Source organism: Oratosquilla oratoria, chromosome 23, assembly GCF_046742065.1.
Source record: "Oratosquilla oratoria isolate Oo_2021 chromosome 23, ASM4674206v1, whole genome shotgun sequence".
Lineage (NCBI taxonomy): Eukaryota > Metazoa > Arthropoda > Malacostraca > Stomatopoda > Squillidae > Oratosquilla > Oratosquilla oratoria.
The window spans coordinates 23,833,878-23,853,884 of NC_134799.1; the positions used below are offsets into that span (position 1 = coordinate 23,833,878).

The window sequence follows — 20,007 nt, forward strand, 5'->3', positions numbered from 1 at the left end:
ACACATTCTTCAACCCTGTAAGACGACGGCACAGGACATGCTCGATCATCTTACCAAAGTACTCTAGAAGGAAGATGGGCCTGTAGGAAAGGGGGTGGAGGTACATTTCAAAGCTTTGGGAATGAGGATGGCATGGGAGACCTTGAAAAGGTGTGGGAAGTACCCAGAAGCAAGTAAGATATTGTACAATGTCACGTGTGCTATTGTGTTGTTTGGCATGCGTTTGAGTAGGTGTGCATCAATGCCTGAAGGGGCAGGGGATTTTAATCTTAATGCGGAAATGATCCCTTTTACATCCCCCAACACGATGGGGGAGATAAGACGATTATCTTCATCTAATTTAAAGATCAAGTCTCGTCGGGAGTGAGGTCACTGCAACAATTCATAAAACTATTAACTCTGGGCATGGTGTTAAAGCAATATAGACCTTGCATTCCATGCTGACGCCAGTGGATAATGGACTACCTAGAAAAGACCACCCGCTAACGCGGGATCAGTTTTTGTGGGAGGGAAAGAAGTCTGTAGTAAAATGAAATAATTGTTGTATATAAAAGGGGACTATTTCCACTGACGCCAATTACAATAGATGGTGGGTACAAGGGTTTATGCACTGGGAGAGGTCGCCTGGTATGCGTTATGATCCTCAATTCTGCGTACTCGAAAGTAGCAAATGTTTATAAATCACAGTATGAGTGTTTATTGGTGTGTTTCATTTCGACGGTAGCTTGGGAGTGTGGTTATGGGCATGAGTTGATTGTTGATGGCTGCTTTCTCCATGCAGATGTATGTGTATATGTATATATATATGTGTATATATATATACATATATACATTATATACAAACATAAACATACACACACACAAGGCTCTGTATTGGCTCCTTTAATGTTTGCCATATATATAAATGATATGGATGAAGGAGTAAATTGTTACATGAACTTCTTTGCTGACGATGCCAAATTATTCAAGAGAGTAAAAACGGAAGAAGATTGTAGATCGCTACAAGAAGATCCAGACAAAATATGGGAATGGAGTCAGAAATGTGAGATGAGCTTCAACATTAAGAAATGTAACATCTAGAAAAAGCAAAAATAGAGTATCGGGTCAATACAAAATTGGAAAAAAAAGAAGTCAAAAAGGTCAATTCTGAAAGGGACCTGGGAGTAATCATCTCAAGCGACTTGAGACGACAAACACGTCAACAAATCATTTGGAGAGACTTTTAACTTACTAAGATCAATGAAAGTGGCCTTCGACTACATAGACGAGGAGATGGTTAAAAATAGTGGTTACACTGATAAGACCTAAACTAGAATATGCCGCAACATTGTGGGCACCCAGCACAAAGAAGAACATAAGAAAATTAGAAAGAATCCAAACAGCAGCGACAAAAATGGCACCTACACTGGCAAATCTGACATATGAACAAAGACTGGAGAAACTACATCTGTCAACACTGGAACAGAGAAGAGAAAGAGGTGATTTATTGACCATTTACAGAATTATGAAAGGGATGGAAATCTTCGATAGATTTGACTTATTAAAGTGGTACATAAGAGAAACATGAGGACATGAAAAGAGACTAAAGAAGGACACTTATAGAAGAGACCTGAAAAAGAATAGCTTCCCACATAGAGTGATTGATGTCTGGAACAAATTGAACAGAGAAACAGTGAATGCCAAAATTTTAAGAATAAACTGGATGCGGAGAGATACGAAAACGGGTCCCTACGAGCACAGCTCTTGTCCCGTAAAATACAACTAGGTAAATACACACACACACACATATATATAAAATCAAATCAGCCATCCTGAGTCTACTGCTGAACAAAGGCCTCCTTCATAGCATTCCATGATTCACACGACTGCACCAGCCTCTTCCACGTCACTTCTGCAAACTTCTCTACCTCGTCTTTCCACCTTCTGTCTGGTCTCCCTCTTCCACGCTTCCTATCTCGCGGCGTCCACTCAGTAACACACTTGCTCCATTGCTCATCAGTCATTCGCACTAACTTACCTGCCCAATTCCACTTCCTCCATTTCACCGCCTCCACAATATATTTTACTCTAGTCTGCTCGCTCACCCAACTTGCTCTCTTTCAGTCTCTCAGCATCATTCCCATCATTGATCTTTCTATTTCCCTTTGTGCAGTCCTTAGCTTTGTTTCCATTGCCTTCGTCAGTTTCCAAGTCTCACACCCTTCACGTTTCAGAGGTAGAAAACCTCTCAGAATTTTTATTTACTTACCAATTTCCAACCAATTGTAATACGTCTTTTTATTTCATCATCATGATCTTTGGTCACTTTCACCATCTGGCCTAAATAATTATACCCTTCAACTTCTTGAAGACTCTCACCATCAATTATAATCTCTTCACTTTGAACTTTCGTGTCGAACATGGCTTTAGTTTTACTCTTATTCATTTTTAAACCTACTTTGGGACTTTCTTTGTTCAGATCACTCAGATGGTTCAAGTATTCGACATTAATCTTCAAACCTTTCTTTTCCCAACTCAACCTTCTGAAAATATCTTCCAAGCAAGCTGTAAATAATTTGGATGAAATCATATCGCCTTGCCATACTCCTTTCTCAATCTCAATCTTTTCTGTATCTTTATGTAGTCGAATTATAGCGGTACCTTTTGCATAATTTTTTTTTCTAAAACCCTTACAATCTGTACCCCGCTTGTGTAGCAAGTTTAGTATTGCTATTTGTTCTACCGAGTCAAAGGCCTTGTAATGTACAAAAGCTAAACAAAGAGGTATATTGTATTCTGTCGTTTTCTTGATTAGTTGGTTCATCGCCTGCAAATTATCTAGGGTCGAATATCTGTTTCTAAAGCCTACCTGTTCTCTCGCTTGGTCTCCATCTAAAACTTGACTTAGTCTATTTGTAATAATCTTGGAGAATTCTTTATATACATTTGATAGCAAGCTAATCAGTCAGTAGTTACTGGTCTCCTTTTTCATGAAGCAAAATCACCATAGCATTACACCAGGATTCAGGAACGCTTTCTTGATGTAAGCATAGGGTGTGCAACTGAGCTAACTTAATATGGATTTCTTTCCCTGAGTCCTTCAAAAGGTCTATTGATATATCATCTTGCCCAGGTGCTTTTCCTCATTTCATATGTTTTAGAGCAAATTCTACTTCTTCCTTAGTTATCACTGGTACACTACCAACATCTACAGATGAATTTACTGACTCAACTACGGTCTTCGACGAGTAAAGCTCTTGGTAAAATTCTTCTACTCTTTTTACCATTCTGTCTCTGCATTTAATGATTTATCCATTTCTATATTTCAAACATATCATTTGCAGTCTTCCTAAAGCATGTCTGTATATATTACACACACACACACACATATATATATTATATATATATATATATATATTAATGTGCCAATGAAAATCAAAAGATGGAATTTTTTATCATACTTTATTGGAATTCTGCATTATACTGAGGAACTACCGCATGCAAATTTTCAGCACGGTCGGGAGATATTTAGGGGTGGCGGATGATGATTTTGTAAGGGAAGTCGTCTTTTCGAGTGTTTCATGGCAGTATTCTGCTCTTTTTCGGCAAAATTTGCCTTCCCCCAGCAGCCCGCTGGTCACCTTGTGCTGCGCACACACAGTATTAACCCCTCGGTGTGTGTGTGTGGGGGGGGGGGTATCATGGGAGACTACCCCACTCATTGTCGCCATGCTGGCCGGGGGAGGGTCTCCTTGGAGGAGGTGCTGGGCTGGCGGCAGTGGTGGTCTTCAATGACCTGGAGGAGAAACTGGCGCTGATCCTCGTCTTTCGTCAGGCGAAGATTGAACGCTTGCATCAGCGCCATCCCTCGCTCCGCCGTGTCGTTGGCCACACGCATTCCTTGTATGAGGCGGCAGGCGTCACCGAACGTCTTCTCCTCTTCCCACTTCCGCGGATTTGTGGAAAGGAAGTCCGGCAAGATACCGAGAATATCCAGGAGGCGTCGAGGCCTCTAAGAGGCAAACGAAGACAACGTTGCCGTTGTTACACTCTTTTCTGGAATGTTGATTCATTTGGGGGCTTTCTCTGCTCCTTCTCGGTTCAGGGTGGCTTGGGCAACGGCTTGTTTGGTAGAGGGAGAGAGCCGCGGGTTGAAGAGGGACAGGCCGATCAGGTGTTCACTCAGATACCACAAATGACGGTTCAGTACCTTGAAGCATCCCTTTCCAAGAGGAGAATCATGGTATTCCAAGGGGTCCTTTCCGAGTTGGAGATCACTGGCTGGGGCGTAGGTGGGGAGCTTGGACTCGAACCAGCGGATGACGTAGACTTCAGAGATGGAGAAGGAGAAGCGCTTGAGGCCTGCGATCTCCCCCGGCGTGACCAAGCTGGTGATCTGCTCTCTGAACAGCAACATCTTCAGGGAGTAGATTATGCGTGCCATCCACCGCGCTCGGTGGATGGCACCAGGGCGCTGGATCGTCATCTTGGGAAGAGCACCTCCAAGGAAGGCGATGGTGAACTCTGCCAGTTCCCTGTAGTCGTCTCGGGGCTGCTTCTGGATCATGATGGCATTCAGGGATTCGATGATGGCTTCCCTCTTGGCAGCCAAGGTCTCGGGGAGGTCGGAAAGAGGCTGGATTGCCGAACGATCGATGAACTGCCAGTACTCCTTGAATCGCGAAAAGAGGTTGATCTCAGGGCCAGAAGAGGGTCCCAAGCACGAGGCAAAAGCCTTTTCAACTAGAAGTTCGTGCACGTGGTGACGGCAGGCGAACGAGAATAGGGGCCGCTCCATCTTTTCCTGCAGTAAGGTGCAGGCTCCGTTGACATCGCCAGTGTTTGCACTGGTGGTGTCGAAGCACATCCCTATGACGCGATCACTGATTCCCCAGTCTTCCAGACACTCAAAGACAGCTGTGGCGGCAGCCTCGCCCGTCCCAGCACGCAGCTTTGGAACACCCAAGAGTTTCTCCACACCTTTACCGGTGACAATGATGGCGAGCCGGTCGGCCCGAGATCCGTCGTCTTGAGAGACGATTTTACCGTCCCAGTGGACGGTGAGGGGAGTCTGCGGACTGAATGCCTCCTTGATTTCTCCCGCCAGCGACGCCCGGTACTTGGCTCTTGCCTTTCGGATGGACTCTGGGTTGAGGACGAGTTCCTGGGGATCATGGCCCAAGCTACTTAGCTCATTTATGTAACACTATTTCTGTATATTTACGCATTAACTATTTTATGTATTATTCTGCCTTGAGAATGAAGTTGTGTAACTTCAAAACGTTGCTACCGAAATATCTACTAGTTTGACTATCCTGCCTCAGTGTTGAAATGTCCTTTGCTGATCTACATAGATTGCCTCTTGAAATACGTCGCCTTGTTCGCAGTATTGAACAATTTAACAAGAAAATTGTGAGATGTCATCATGCTATTATATACAACATATATGTATATATATATATATACACATCAAGTAACGTAGGTGTCGTAACACACGAATAAAATAAAACTTAAACCCACTCTCGGAGAAAGATAAGCTGAGATACAGAGTAAACCGTATATTTCGACCACTAACTGTGGTCCTCTTCAGCAGTTACAATTATAGGGTACATAGACAAGGGGTTATATACAGAGGAGGAAGTAACATTGGGGAACTCAGTAAGCCTCAGGTCACTTGCCCTGAGGCTTACTGAGTTCCCCAATGTTACTTCCTCCTCTGTATATAACCCCTTGTCTATGTACCCTATAATTGTAACTGCTGAAGAGGACCACAGTTAGTGGTCGAAATATACGGTTTACTCTGTATCTCAGCTTATCTTTCTCCGAGAGTGGGTTTAAGTTATACATACGCATATATATGTATACATTTGTGTGTCCTACTATAGCGTGAGGTCTACCACACTATAGCGTGAGATCTACCTCCCGTTAGTACTATAGCGTGAGGTCTATCGCTCCATTGTCCGTCCCTCATGGATATCGCACATTTCCTTACATAATTTGCACATATCCTAGGAATGACTTAGATGATTGGATTTCTAATTACATTCATATTAAAGGAAGAAAGGTTATCATCTATTTCCATACGTTTATTCTAGCGATACATACTTCGTACATCTTTTAAGAATGACACAAATAGATCATTGGAATTATTTCTCATCACCTTCCAGCAGAAATGATCAAGATGAGACTGGAACAGCTGACAACCAACTTATCTGAACGAATCACATTCCCTTTCAATAATAGGGATTACAGTGTTGCGGTCACGACGTTCCACCCATAAGTACCGACAGTCTGAGCCTTGTTTAAGACAAAAAACCCAAGGCCAGTCAATTCTACGCCCATGGTTTCTGTTGTTTTCTTCTTCTGCGTCACTGTCCTCGGAGAGAGGAGCGTTGTCTCCATTCAGCATTCTTCCTCGATTGTACTACTTCCGTTGAACAGCAAATCTTGCCTCATTAATTTGAATAGGGTTATCTGTTGTTCCGACCATCTTTCCTCGTAGTTGATGAGAAACTACGGCTGCACACACCTATCGGCACATGTTGAACCAATCAGTTACAGTATTGGCAAATTTTCCTGTGAGAGTCGTTACTGTGGACATTGGTATATCCAATACAAAAAGAAATATTAATTCTAATATTTCACACTGGCTCAGGTTGCAGAACAATTTGTTGTTCATGTCCGTATAATGGAAACATTTATTTCCTGAGCGAACGCGGTAGACCTCAGCTTGCACCTGGGTAGGCGACAAATGGCGGTAGACCTCATGCTATAGTAGCGCGCGCACGCACACACACACACACACACACATTATATATATATATGTATATATAATATATATATGTATATATATATATATATATATGTATATATATATATATATGTATATATATATATTATATGTATACATAATATATATGTATATATGTATATATTTATATATATATACAGTATATATACATATATATATATATATATATATATATATATATATATATATATATATATATTCATTTTAACAACCACAATGCACTTCAATTCTAAGCCATCAAAGGCCGACATGCAGAAATTGAAATGCGGTACTGCCAAGGACTCGAACCCAGCATCCTCAAGACAAGTGCCGTAGTGACATATACCGCATATGCTCGCGTATAGGTTCGCACTTTTTTTTTAACTAAATATTTCACCAAAATCAGGGGTGCGACCTATCCAGTCGACATTAACGAGGGACGGGACTGTCACCGAAGTCGCAACAATTGGCGATTTCAATGTGACAATGACACGGAATTTCAGTAGTGTTCGCACAATATACATCGGAAAGCTTTTCAAGCCTTTTGTATGCATAAAATATATATATATATCAAAGGTTCCTACCGACTCGCTGCTTGAAACTGAACTATTGCTGCTAGAAAATCATATATCAATTACAATAATTTCGTAAAATATTCTCTTTTCCAACTCTTTCCCATGTTTTAGTGTCTATAAGCAATGCGACCTTCACCCTTTGTTACCGTACATAACCTGTTTCACTCGTGACTGCGTTTCTATATGTGCGCAAATTATGTTTTCGTAGCGTAACGTAACATCCCGTAACGTAACTTGAATAAACTTAAGATTTTCGTAAAAAAAAAAAAAATAATAATAATAATAATATAAATATATATTTTCATAAAATTCCATTAGGACTACCGTACTATTAGATCTACGGTAGATAGCACGGAGTTTTAGGCCTAACAGCTGCAAACCGGTAAGAGTAAGAGAAAGAGCTACGAAGTAGGTCTTAAGCTGAAAGTGGTGGATTACGCAGGAGAACATGGAAACAGATATGCAGAAAGTGAATTTGTGGTTTCAGAGAAGGTAGTGAGGGGATGGAGAAAACAGAAAGAAATGCCGAAATCCAAGAGAGCAGCAAGGATTCCAGTATCTCCATACCAAATTCTTGAGAAAAAAAAAATCTTTGATTGGGCTGTACACCTTAGAAATAATTGCCTTGTTGTGGTTTTTTGGGTCAAGTTGACTATAACGTTTTGTACTCAAGTGTAATTGTTTACGATTACAGTTTTAGAAACGCAACCGTTGTTTATGTAAGGCTACGGTTACTATGGATGCGAATTCTGACGAAAATGTGTTCTGACGAATACGTCAGAAATCCTCGTCAGAACAAGGTGGTTACACTGTACGCATTTTCTGATATTCTGATAGTCATTACGTTTCTGCCGCCCAGCAAAGATGGACGAACTTGGTCAATATTTTTTTCTTGAAAGTCCGCTTATAAAGTTAATGTTGTTAAATGGTGGAAAAACTGAACATGTCAACCAGTTATTTTCTAATAGAGGCGACAAAGGAGAGTTCCAAATGTTATTTCAAGAATTGTGGGATCAACCGGAAAAGTTTTTCGACTATTTCAGGATGAGACCAGCAACATTTGAATACATACTGAAGGGGATAGAAGAAAGCATCAAAAAGTTATCAAATTTTCGCGAATGTATTTCGGCAAAACAAAGACTGGCTGTAACTTTAAGGTAAGAGAAAAATTATACTGAATTAAATTATTTACTAATTACTTCCATGAAATTTGATATACATATTCAAAAATGAAATTATTTACTTCCATGAGATCTGATACACATATTCAAATATGAAAATGCAAACTGGTGAAATACAATTGAGCAAAATTAAACGAATGGCACTTGCAAAACATAATTAAATTATTTACTTCCACTTCCACTTTTGCCGAGAAATATATCTGTTATGGTAATTTTTATGTCTCATATCCCACAAACACCTGGGGCCGTATACACAAAACTTTTTTGTTAGCCTTAACAATCTCTGCTAGCTAACAGAAAACCACTAAAAGTTATACACCAATGCTAACAACTGGTAGCTAGTAAACAGTTGTTTGTCAAGTACCGCTAAACAGTGCTGAAGTTAGCAGCTTATGAACATGTAAATGGACGTATTATTAAAAATTGCACACATAAAACAGTGTTATTAATGCAGCTGTTCAGAATTTATTAATAGAGTATCATGATAGCACATAGATATCGTATGTATGGATTTTTAGGAGTACTTATTAACCAACGACATATTTTTGGACGAAGGCGCATTGTAAAGGCGGTCGTGCCACAGACAAATCTTCCGACACAAGACTCAACAATTATTTCAGAGGATATAGACATGGCAGAAGAAACACAGAAAAAGAAAAGGAAGCCAAACTGGTCACAAGAGGAAACACTCCTCTTGGTCAACGTGATTATGGAGAATTTTTTTTATAAATGTGCGATTCAAGCAAGTTTAAACCACAAGGACAAGAGGGAGGCATGGCAAAGCACGTTGATGCTGTGGTATCGTTTTCCGTTTACATATAAATGTTCATCGACACTTGGAGCCACAATTCTAATGTTTGTGCCATCTATGGTACCCACAACACCGGGAAACCTACAGTCTTCCATGAACTCTGCTTATTTTACTTGCACTTCTTGGCGAGTCAATGGGAATTTTACAAATTGAGTTACAATATCTGGTTCTGATAGTGCATCAATTGTTTGAGTAATGACACGGCTGATTGTTGCTTGCGAGGTCCCAAAGTCGTCACTGCTGCATTTTACCTGTGGCTAAATATCATAGGGTAATTGCCACCTTCGTCTCAGGACTCAGTGGTCGATTCCGTTCTGTTCGGGATTGAAGTTTGTCCCTCACTAAATCAGCCATTGTTATTATACCGGCACGGTTCATTCTGAAGCGTTTGATGAGTTCGTCGTCATTGTACTCGTTAAATATGTCCCGTCGCTGTCGATAAACTCGCTGTCGTCTTTGTAGTTGTTGTTGCTCCGCCATCTTCTCTACTAACAGGAATTTGTTAAGAGCTTAATAGTCCTCCACAGCACTTTTACCTTAACAGTACTTTTAAGGCCCTTACAAGTTTTCTGTATCCACCGTTAGTGCTTAACAGCTAAATGTTAGCCTTAACAGGAATTTGTTACCCTTAACAGCTATTTGTTAGTGTTAACAAGTTTTGTGTATACGGCCCCTGTTCTCGTACACAAGGGTGATCAATTTATCGTTATCCATGGTGGAATAATAAAATCAATCGACATTCAATGCACAAAAATGCAAATAGAATACACAGGACATAGAAATGGCAGAAATTATGAACAAGCATTTTAAATCGGTGTTTACGAGAGAGAACATACAACTTAGAGATGTCGAGTGGGAGGGGAAAGCCCCCCTATGAAAGAGATAGAAGTAACAAAGAATGAAATAATGAATCACTTGAGTAATCTCGATGTTAGAAAATCGCATGGTCCAGATGAAATGGCAAACTGGATTTTGAGAGAATGCAGGAACGAACTAACAGACAAAATACAAAGTCTAATAAGCAGTTCATTGAAGGAAGGAAAAGTTCCAGAAAATTGAAAAAAAAAAATTGTAAAAGAATGATCAAAATTAGATGGGTAAAGCATTTGGAAATAAACAATGTACTAAATCTGAGGCAGTTTGGATTTAGACATGGAAGATCAGGTGTCACAAACTTGGTGTTTCTATTCAAGATTAATAGATTTAATACAGGAAAGAGGTGGATGGGCTGATTGTGCCTTTCTAGACCTGAAAAAGGCTTTTGATAAGGTGCCACATAAGAAATTAGAAACTGTAGGAGGAATACAGGGCAAATTATTTTAGTGGATAGAAGACTTCTTGCATGGAAGGAAAATGAGAGTGGTGATAAGAGACAAACATTCCAATTGGAATGAGGTGATTAGTGGAGTTCCACAAGGAACATTTTTGGCCCCAATAATGTTTGCTATATATATCAATGATATGGATGAAGGAATTGAAAGTTATATGAGCTTCTTCACAGACAATGCAAAAATGTTGAAAAAAGTGAGCACCAAAGAAGATTGTGAGTCACTGCAGTAATCTCAATAAAGTATGGGAATGGAGTAGATAGTGGGAGATGGAATTCAACATTAAGAAGTGTGGTATAATGGAATTTGGAAGAAGCAAAAAAAAGAATAGTGGGATCATATACATTGGGAGAGGAAGAAATTAAAAAAGTGAAAAAAGAGAGGGACCTAGGAGTCATTATTATGAATAATATGTCCCCTGTGAAACATATAAACAAATTTTTTGGAGAAACTTTTAATCTAATAAGAACAATCAAAGTGGCATTTACATACCTGGATGAAGAAATGGTGAAGAAAATACTAGTCACTTTGATAAGACCAAAATTAGTGGATGTAGCAATGACGTGGTCACCGAGTACAAAAAAATGTATAACAAAACTTGAAAGAATACAAAGAGCAATTACAAAATTGGCACCAATGCTCTCAGAACTATCATATGAGGAGAGGCTGGCAAAACTTGAACTACGGCCATTGGAGCAAAGAAGAGAGAGAGGAGACTTGATAACTATTTATAGAATCATGAAAGGCATGGAAATTTTTGATAGAGAGGATCTAATAAAATGGGATGGTAGAGATACAAGAAGACATGGAAAGAAAATCAAGAAAGACAATTATATAAGAGACCTGAAAAAGAACAGCTTTCCCCACAGGATAATAGACATTTGGAACAAGTTACATGAAAATGTGGTGTGTGCAAAAATGATACATAAATTTAAAAACAGGCTAGATAAAATGAGATATGAAGATGGGACACCACGAGCATAGCTCCCCTTCCCGTAAAATACAACTAGGTAAATACACACACACATTCTTGAACTACAGACATTAGAGCAAAGAAGAGAGAGAGGAGATTTGATAACTATTTATAGAATCATGAAAGGCATAGAAACTATTGATAGAGAGGATCTAATAAAATGGGATAATAGAAATACAAGAGGACACGGAAAGAAAATCAAGAAAGACAGTTATAGAAGAGATCTGAAAAAGAACAGCTTTCCCCACAGAGTAATAGACATTCGGAATAAGTTGGATGAGAACGTGATGTGTGCAAAAACAATACATGAATTTAAAAACAGTTTAGATAAAATATGATATGAAGACGGTACACCACGAGCATAGCTCACCTTCCCGTAAAATACAACTAGGTAAAAACACACTCGTCAGATTGACGTCAAAGATTGGAACTCCGGAAAAAACGCAATTTTCGTGGATTTCAACTACTAGGGAATACTTTTTTGTATTAGTAGGGAAGGGGAAAGCTCGTGGTGTAGTGGGACGGTGATGAAAGGGGAGGGATTACTGTGGGAAATGGAAGGAAATGAGGGAGACGAATGGGCTCTCCCTGACAGCAGAAAAAATATAAACAAGAGGTCTGCTGACGACACAGGGGAAATCGAAAATATCAGTAAAAGCATTAAGGTTAGAAATATAGATAAGAACAACACAATGGAAAGTGAAAATAATAATTTCCATGGATTTAATGAGGGGGGGGGGATGCCAACCTCCCCCGATTAGCAAGTCTAGAAGAAAAACTAGAGAAAATGACCGAACATTGGGAGAGTAGGTTCGGTCAACTTACACGGATAGTGCAGAGAGTTGATAAATTGGAAGAGTTAAAGAAGGAGAACCAAATCGTAACTAAAGAAATAGAAGAATTAAAAAGACAGTTAAAAGAAGTAAATGATGAGAATGAAGAATTAAAGAGGAATAATAAAGAGAATAAAGAATCCATAGCAAAAGAAGTACAGGGTTGGAAAAAAGTCCAAGAGAATAACAAAATTGTATTTAAGGATATAGTGGCACAACAGATGAAAGATCAAACTAAAGACACAATCATTAAAGTGATGAGGGAGGAAGAGAATATAGTGAGAGACTTAGTGGATAAAAAGAAATGTATAATTATATTGGGGATGGAAGAGAAGTATAATACAAATTGGATTACAAGAATAAAGGAAAAGGAGAAAGTAAATAAGATATTGGAGGTAGTTCTAGAAGATGGAACAGAAACAGGGAAAGAAATAGAAGAAATATATAGACTAGGGAAATACAATACAGATAAGACCAGACCAATTAAGATCAAATTCAGGTCACAAACAACAGCAGAGAATATCTTAGCAAAAACAGGGAAACTAGCAAACAGTGAACAATTTAAACAGATATGGATAAAAAGAGAAATGAATAAAGAGGAGAGGATGAGAAAGCAAAAAGACAAGAAGCTAAGGAAAAAGACGAGAAAAGAACAGAGACAGAAAAAGAGAAATTCTATTGGAGAGTAGTGAATATGAAAGTGAGAAAATGGTACATAGCAGAGAAAAACAGAAGGGGAACAGAAAACACAATGGAAGTAGCAGAAAATTGAAAATGTCTTACACAAATATAGATGGCTTAATAACAGGCTTGAACGAACTGAATGATTACCTGAAAGAAAAAGAACCGGACATAATAGGAATTGTGGAGACAAAATTTAAAGGTCCACTACCACCCAACAGTGTAGGACATGGTGCATATAATTGTTGGATTAGAAACAGAGAGGTAAAACAAGGGGGTGGAGTTATGTTCCTGACTAAGAAGGATATAAATGTGAGGAATGTCACATATGGAAAAAATAGAGTAGAGATGATTATGATGGAAGTGGAAGACAGAGATAGGAAGAGCAGAAAGTTTGTAATAAATTATGTACCTCCTAAAACAGCCTCGTGGGAAGAGAGAGAACATAAATGTATGTTAGAAGACACAAGAATAACATTAAATAAGATAATGGAAGATGGAGAAATAGTTATAATGGGTGACTTTAATTGTAAAGAAGTCTACTGGGAAGAGATGACAGTAAAGGGTGGAAACGACTCATGGGGAAATGTACTATTTGATATGATTATTGACCATACAATGACGCAATGGATTCAAGAGAACACTAGGTATAGAAATGAAGAAGAACCATCGAGACTGGACCAAATAATCACATCAGAACCTGAAATAGTGGAAAAGATTGAATATAAGACACCAATAAGTAAAAGTGACCACATATTGATTGAAATGGAACTAAATGAGGAAAAATACATAAAAGGAAATTAACAATATAGAAAAGGAAGATTGATGTATGAAAAAAACAAATTTTGATAAAATAAGAGAATTCTTTCTAAAAGAAGACTGGGAAAGAATATACAGAGAGGAAACAACAGTGGAAGAGAAATGGAATATTTTGACAAGAATTTATAAAGGAGTGGAAAAGTATGTCCCAAGACAAAAGCAAGAAAAAGAATATGTAAAGTGCTGGTACAACAAAAGTTGTAGGGAGTTAAAAGACAAAAGAGATAAAGCTTGGACAAAATGGAAAAAATACAAAAGACCTGAAAAATGGAAAATATATACTAGTTATAGAAATGAATATGTACAAGTGTGCAGAGAAGAAAAAAGAAAATACGAAAAAGATGTCATAGAAAAATGTAAAGACCAACCAAAACTATTTTACAGATTTGTAAACAACAAACTGAAAAACAAACAAGATTTAGAGAAACTACGACAAGGAGTTGAATACACAGAGGAAATAGAAATGGCAGAAATTATGAACGAGCATTTTAAAACAGTGTTTACAAGGGAGAACATACAACCTAGTGATATCAAATGGGAGGAGAAAGTCCCCCCTATGAAAGAAATAGAAGTAACAAGGAATGAAATAATGAAACACTTGAGTAATCTTGACGTCAGAAAATCACATGGACCAGATGAAATAGCAAACTGGATTTTGAGAGAATGCAGGAATGAACTGGCAGACAAAATACAAACAGTTCATTGAAAAAAGGAAAAGTTCCAAAAGATTGGAAAAGAGCAAATATAGTACCTATATATAAAGGGGGAAACAAAGAAGACCCTACAAACTATAGACCAGTCTCTCTAACAAGCACGATAGCAAAAATTTGTGAAAGAATTATCAAAAGTAGATGGGTAAGGCATTTAGAAAAAAAAAAAAACGTACTAAATCCAAGGCAATATGGATTCAGACAAGGACGATCATGCGTCACAAACTTAATATGTTTCTATTCAAGGCTAATAGATATAATACAAGAGATGGATGGGCTGATTGTGCATTTCTAGACTTGAAAAAAGCTTTTGACAAGGTGCCACATAAGAAATGCTTAAGAAATTAGAAACTACAGAAGGAATACAGGGCAAACTGCTGAAATGGATGGAAGACTTTTTGCAAGAAAGAAAAATGAGAGTGGTGATAAGAGTCAAACACTCTAATTGGGATGAAGTGATAAGTGGTGTTCCACAAGGAACAGTTCTGGCCCCAATAATGTTTGCTATATATATTAATTATATGGATGAAGGAATTGAAAGTTATATGAGCTTCCTTGCGGATGATGCAAAACTGTTGAAATAAGTGAACACTGAAGAAGATTGTGAGTCACTACAGAGTGATCTCAATAAAGTATGGGAATGGAGTAGAAACTGGGAGATGGAGTTCAATACTAAGAAGTGTAGTATAATGGAATTTGGAAGAGCAACAATGTGGTCACCAAGTACAAAAAAAATGTATAACAAAACTTGAAATACTACAAAGAGCAATTACAAAATTGGCACCAACACTCAAAACTATCATATGAAGAGAGACTAGCAAAAGTTGAACTACAGACATTAGAGCAAAGAAGAGAGAGAGGAGATTTGATAACTATTTATAGAATCATGAAAGGCATAGAAACTATTGATAGAGAGGATCTAATAAAATGGGATGATAGAAATACAAGAGGACACAGAAAGAAAATCAAGAAAGACAGTTATAGAAGAGATCTGAAAAAGAACAGCTCTCCCCACAGGGTTATAGACATTTGGAACAAGTTAGATGAGAAAGTGGTGTGTGCAAAAACAATACATGAATTTAAAAACAGTTTAGATAAAATGAGATATGAAGACAGGACACCACGAGCATAGCTCCACTTCCCGTAAAATGCAACTAGGTAAAATACACACACACACATATATATATATATATATATATATATATATATATATATATGTATATATGTAAATACATATATATCATTACAGTAATGAAGACACTGTCAACACAGTGTAACCTTGAATACCAAGGACAGTCCCTCATGCAATGCATTATCATCAATTGGAAGTGTATATCAGGGAGCATGGTACTTCTGTCACATACCAACACCAGCCCCAAGGCCCCTCTGAGCAAGGTCCCATGTAGTCACCCTTCCCACTCTAAACAACTCTCAACAGACGTGATCAACTTGCTCCAGCTATGAATTCTAAGAATGTCCCCTTTGCCTCCTCCATCAAGGGTTGTCTCTTGTGAAGATAACCCTGTGAGTATGATCAATATTAGAGAAATGTGCCACATGCCCATATCACTATAGTTGATGTTCATGAATTAAGCTGGTAACTGACCTAGACTAATTCTCACAGTACAGTCTCCTCTGGTTTGATACAAAGTCATTCCAGTAATACTCCATGATTCTTCAAAGGCATTTTGTATCATAGACATCAAGATACGTCTTCAAGTCAGCATTCTATGTCCATTTCTCAGACCCATATAAAAAATTATATAGCCAGACAGGGAGCATGAGTGACTTGAAGATTATGATCTTAGTCCCCCTACATAAATATTGACAATACCATATACTCTGCTTGAATAACACTATGAGTAATGCCAATCCTTTGAAATACTTCCTGACATGACCCCCCGTTATGCACTACAATACCAAAGTATGTGAAGATTTCAAAGATCTCAATGTCTTTGCCACATGCATATAGACTGATGTCCAAGTGATCTCACCTCCCTGTGCAATATATAGGGAAATCAATTTCTAACATGGTCAACTTATCATGATCTGATAATCCGTTTCTACCCATTTCGCCCCTATGTCAATGTAAATGAATAAGTTGCTGTAAACGACCAGGCTGAGTACGAAAACAATGTCTAACCTCATGATCACAGCCCATGTTAATATAAATGAATGGGTTCCTGTAAACGAACAGGTTGGTTACTATAACATAATCTCTCACCTGATGATCACAGCTTATGTCATCTTTGGAAACTTCATCGCACAATCCTGAAACATTATAATGACATATTCCCTCAGCCCCATGACACATTGCCTCATCCTGGATAATAGCACTTGTCAACACAATGCATGATAGCAAAAGAATCCAAATACTAAGGGCCACTTTCTTAGGCAATGAAGGTACGGAAACACGGAATGCAAAATATGGGTGGTAGCATTGTCGCCCACGAATAAGCACACCCTTCCCCATTGCTCCTAAACACAACACTGCCGTTTGTTGTTAAAGCCAAGGAGCCTTCTGCTTGGAACTCGTGAGCCTTATGTTTAGAAAATGTTTTTTTCGATGTATGTTATCTAAATAACATCAAATCTTTATTTTTTTTGTAAGACCATGGTTTTATTATTACAACTGTTTCAATAATATATAATAATTTATGTTCTCAATGTGTCTATAATATCTATATTGCCTTTAATAGCATACATCGCACGTAACTTTTTATGGAACATTAGGACCAGCTGCGATTAGCCCGCAGAAACTTTTACGTCAGTTTTCTAGCAGTCGTATTGTAATACGATATTGTTGTACTCTACTGGCAATGGTTGTTTTATCTTGAATTCAATAGACATTGACTGTGATTAATATTTCATGAAGTCATACCACCAGTTTACATGCAAGTATTATTGCGTTTCTTAAAAAATTCTGGATAGTGACCACAAAACTACTGCAGCTGATGGCTGCATATTATTTGGATTCTACAGCACCTTATCCATGACATAACGCACACTCATTTGTCTATTAACTCTCTCCACGCGAGTTTTTCTGTCTGTGTGCCACCACCATCCTACCCCAGCTGTTTACTGACTAACTGTTTATTTGCGGCTGTATGGTAAAAAATTCATAAGCGGTGGGCAATGGCTTAGATCTTGTTAAGGTAGTAGAGCTCCTTAAAGAAAAGAAAGAAAAAAGACAATGAAACTGAGTAAGACCAACTGATCATCAAATGGTTTCCGAGGGTTTAAGGAGAGTTACCATCATACAGAAAGACTGGAAACGTCGATGATTCCATCTCAGGAAGAAACCAAGGATCGCTCTCTGCACAAACACCCTCAAGACAAAATCAGTTTTCAAGAGCGATATTTCTCAAATGTCTCATTTCTTGTGCCAACATTAAGTCAACATGAGTAACATTACCTCACTTTAACCCTTTGATGTCTATTCACATTTCCACAAGCTGATTAAAGCCCCCCTGAAGGCTGTCAGAATTAACTCGGAGATTTTTTTTTCCTGCAACGAGAAGGGTAGGGAGAGGAAAGGAGTGGGCTAGAGCTGCAACCCCCTGACATCTTGGAAATATACCCCCTACGATGTGAGTAAAAGCTTCAACCACACTTGGTCTCATGTTAGCCTTTCCTGCCCTCGGACCCTTGTTCCGGGCTTCCTTTGTTCAACCAATTAACTCTTTAACTGGTCCATATTCCTTAGCTGGGATACTGACTGCAAAGCTTCATTTTGTCAGCATTCTAGGGACTTTGGTGACACCCCTACGGATCAGAGCCAATCAGCAATCTTTTATAATTGGAGACTCCATTCGAAGTCACTGTAATATCAGCTAAACCTCCTTTCTGCTGCCACCGCCCCCATAGAATCTCTCCCATCTGTGCCAGTTGATTTTATCTAACCGATAGGAACCCTCTCCCTATGTGCAGCGAAAGGGACAAAGGTCTTCTGTACTTATGGTTCTTCTTCGCCTGTTCATCTTTACTGCTCTTAGCTCTTAACGGCATTTCCTTAAGTCGAGGCTTGGCTCGGCTCGTCAGCGAAGTGGTTCGTCTGTAGCGTTGTGACTATTTCTGGTAATCTGACTGAATTTGTTTATCAGTTTTATGTGTCCAAAAATAATTGGACATATTAGTAGGCCAACAATCGTCCCTAGAATCTACTTGTACCACCAAACTCATCAGGAATGGTCAGGCCCGTGCAGGGCGGGGGGGGGGGGGGTGTCCGAGCACCTGCCCCTCTGCCCTGTGCCCCGAAAGTGCCCTTCACAAAAATATATGAAAATAAATGAAAAATTATTTCTCACAGGCTTTTTCCATTCTCTTACCATTCAGAAATTATAATGTGGAAAATGGTGTTGCACAGAGTTTACACACACACACACACACACACACACACACACACACACACACACACACACACACACACACACACACACACACACACACACACACACACACACACACACACACACACACACACACACACACACACACACACACACACACACACACACACACACACGAATAATACAAAAGAGTGAAGTGCCCAATTTCCAGCCCAAAGCACCTGTCCCTTGCAATGTCTGTGCACATTACTGGGAATGGTTATATAAAATGGAAAACAAATACTTCAACCTAAGTATTCACCTTTCGTCTCTAGTCAGGCGGTGCTATGCCTGACGAGCTCTCAGGCAGACACGCAGTACATTGCCCCGCCTCTATTCGATTTTATCTGGATACAGGTCTGGTGAGGGCTTAAGAAAGAAAAAAAAATATTCGATGACTTGTTGGTCCAGTCGAGGGCTCTCTTCCCACAAGTCGGCCGGATGGCATCACAGCATCAACAGCAACAGCCCTTCCTCCTAGGCCCTTACTAAGCCCTTCCACTGCTACCCCAACACTCGTTCTACTATTTTATTTAGCTAAAGCAGTGGTTCCCAAACTTTTTTCTGTCATTTCCCCCCTGCACCCAGTTCAACTATCCAGATTTCCCCCTTCATGTGTATGGGGGAAAGAGTAGATAAAACACACTGTGACTATTTACTAATTTATTTTTCAAATGTACATATATACTGATAAACAGGCATTCTCTCTCTCTCTCTCTCTCTCTCTCTCTCAGACATGATAAAATTCATCTGAGATTTTTTTTAGTTCGTAGGTAGTATAATTATTTCCCCCCTGGTAGCTTCAAATTTCCCCCATTTTGGGAACCCTGAACCCCCCCCCCGCCCCAAGCAGAGGCAGCGAAAGAGTTACGTTTTCAGTTAACCCCCTCATCAAATTTTTTGAACGTATAACTCGAACTTCTCGTAAATGTTCTCTCT

General features: G+C 39.0%; 1 protein-coding gene across 1 annotated transcript in view; it reads right to left on the reverse strand.

Moving 5' to 3' along the window:
- The window catches only part of LOC143037749 (uncharacterized), a 49,677-nt gene extending 32,479 nt beyond the window's left edge, over positions 1 to 17,198 (reverse strand). The window contains exon 1 of the mRNA XM_076206300.1: positions 16,905 to 17,198. Within this exon, the coding sequence (XP_076062415.1) occupies positions 16,905 to 17,153 (249 nt within the window). The 5' untranslated portion in view covers positions 17,154 to 17,198. The remainder of the gene's footprint in view (positions 1 to 16,904) is intronic.
- Positions 17,199 to 20,007: the final 2,809 nt, after the last annotated feature.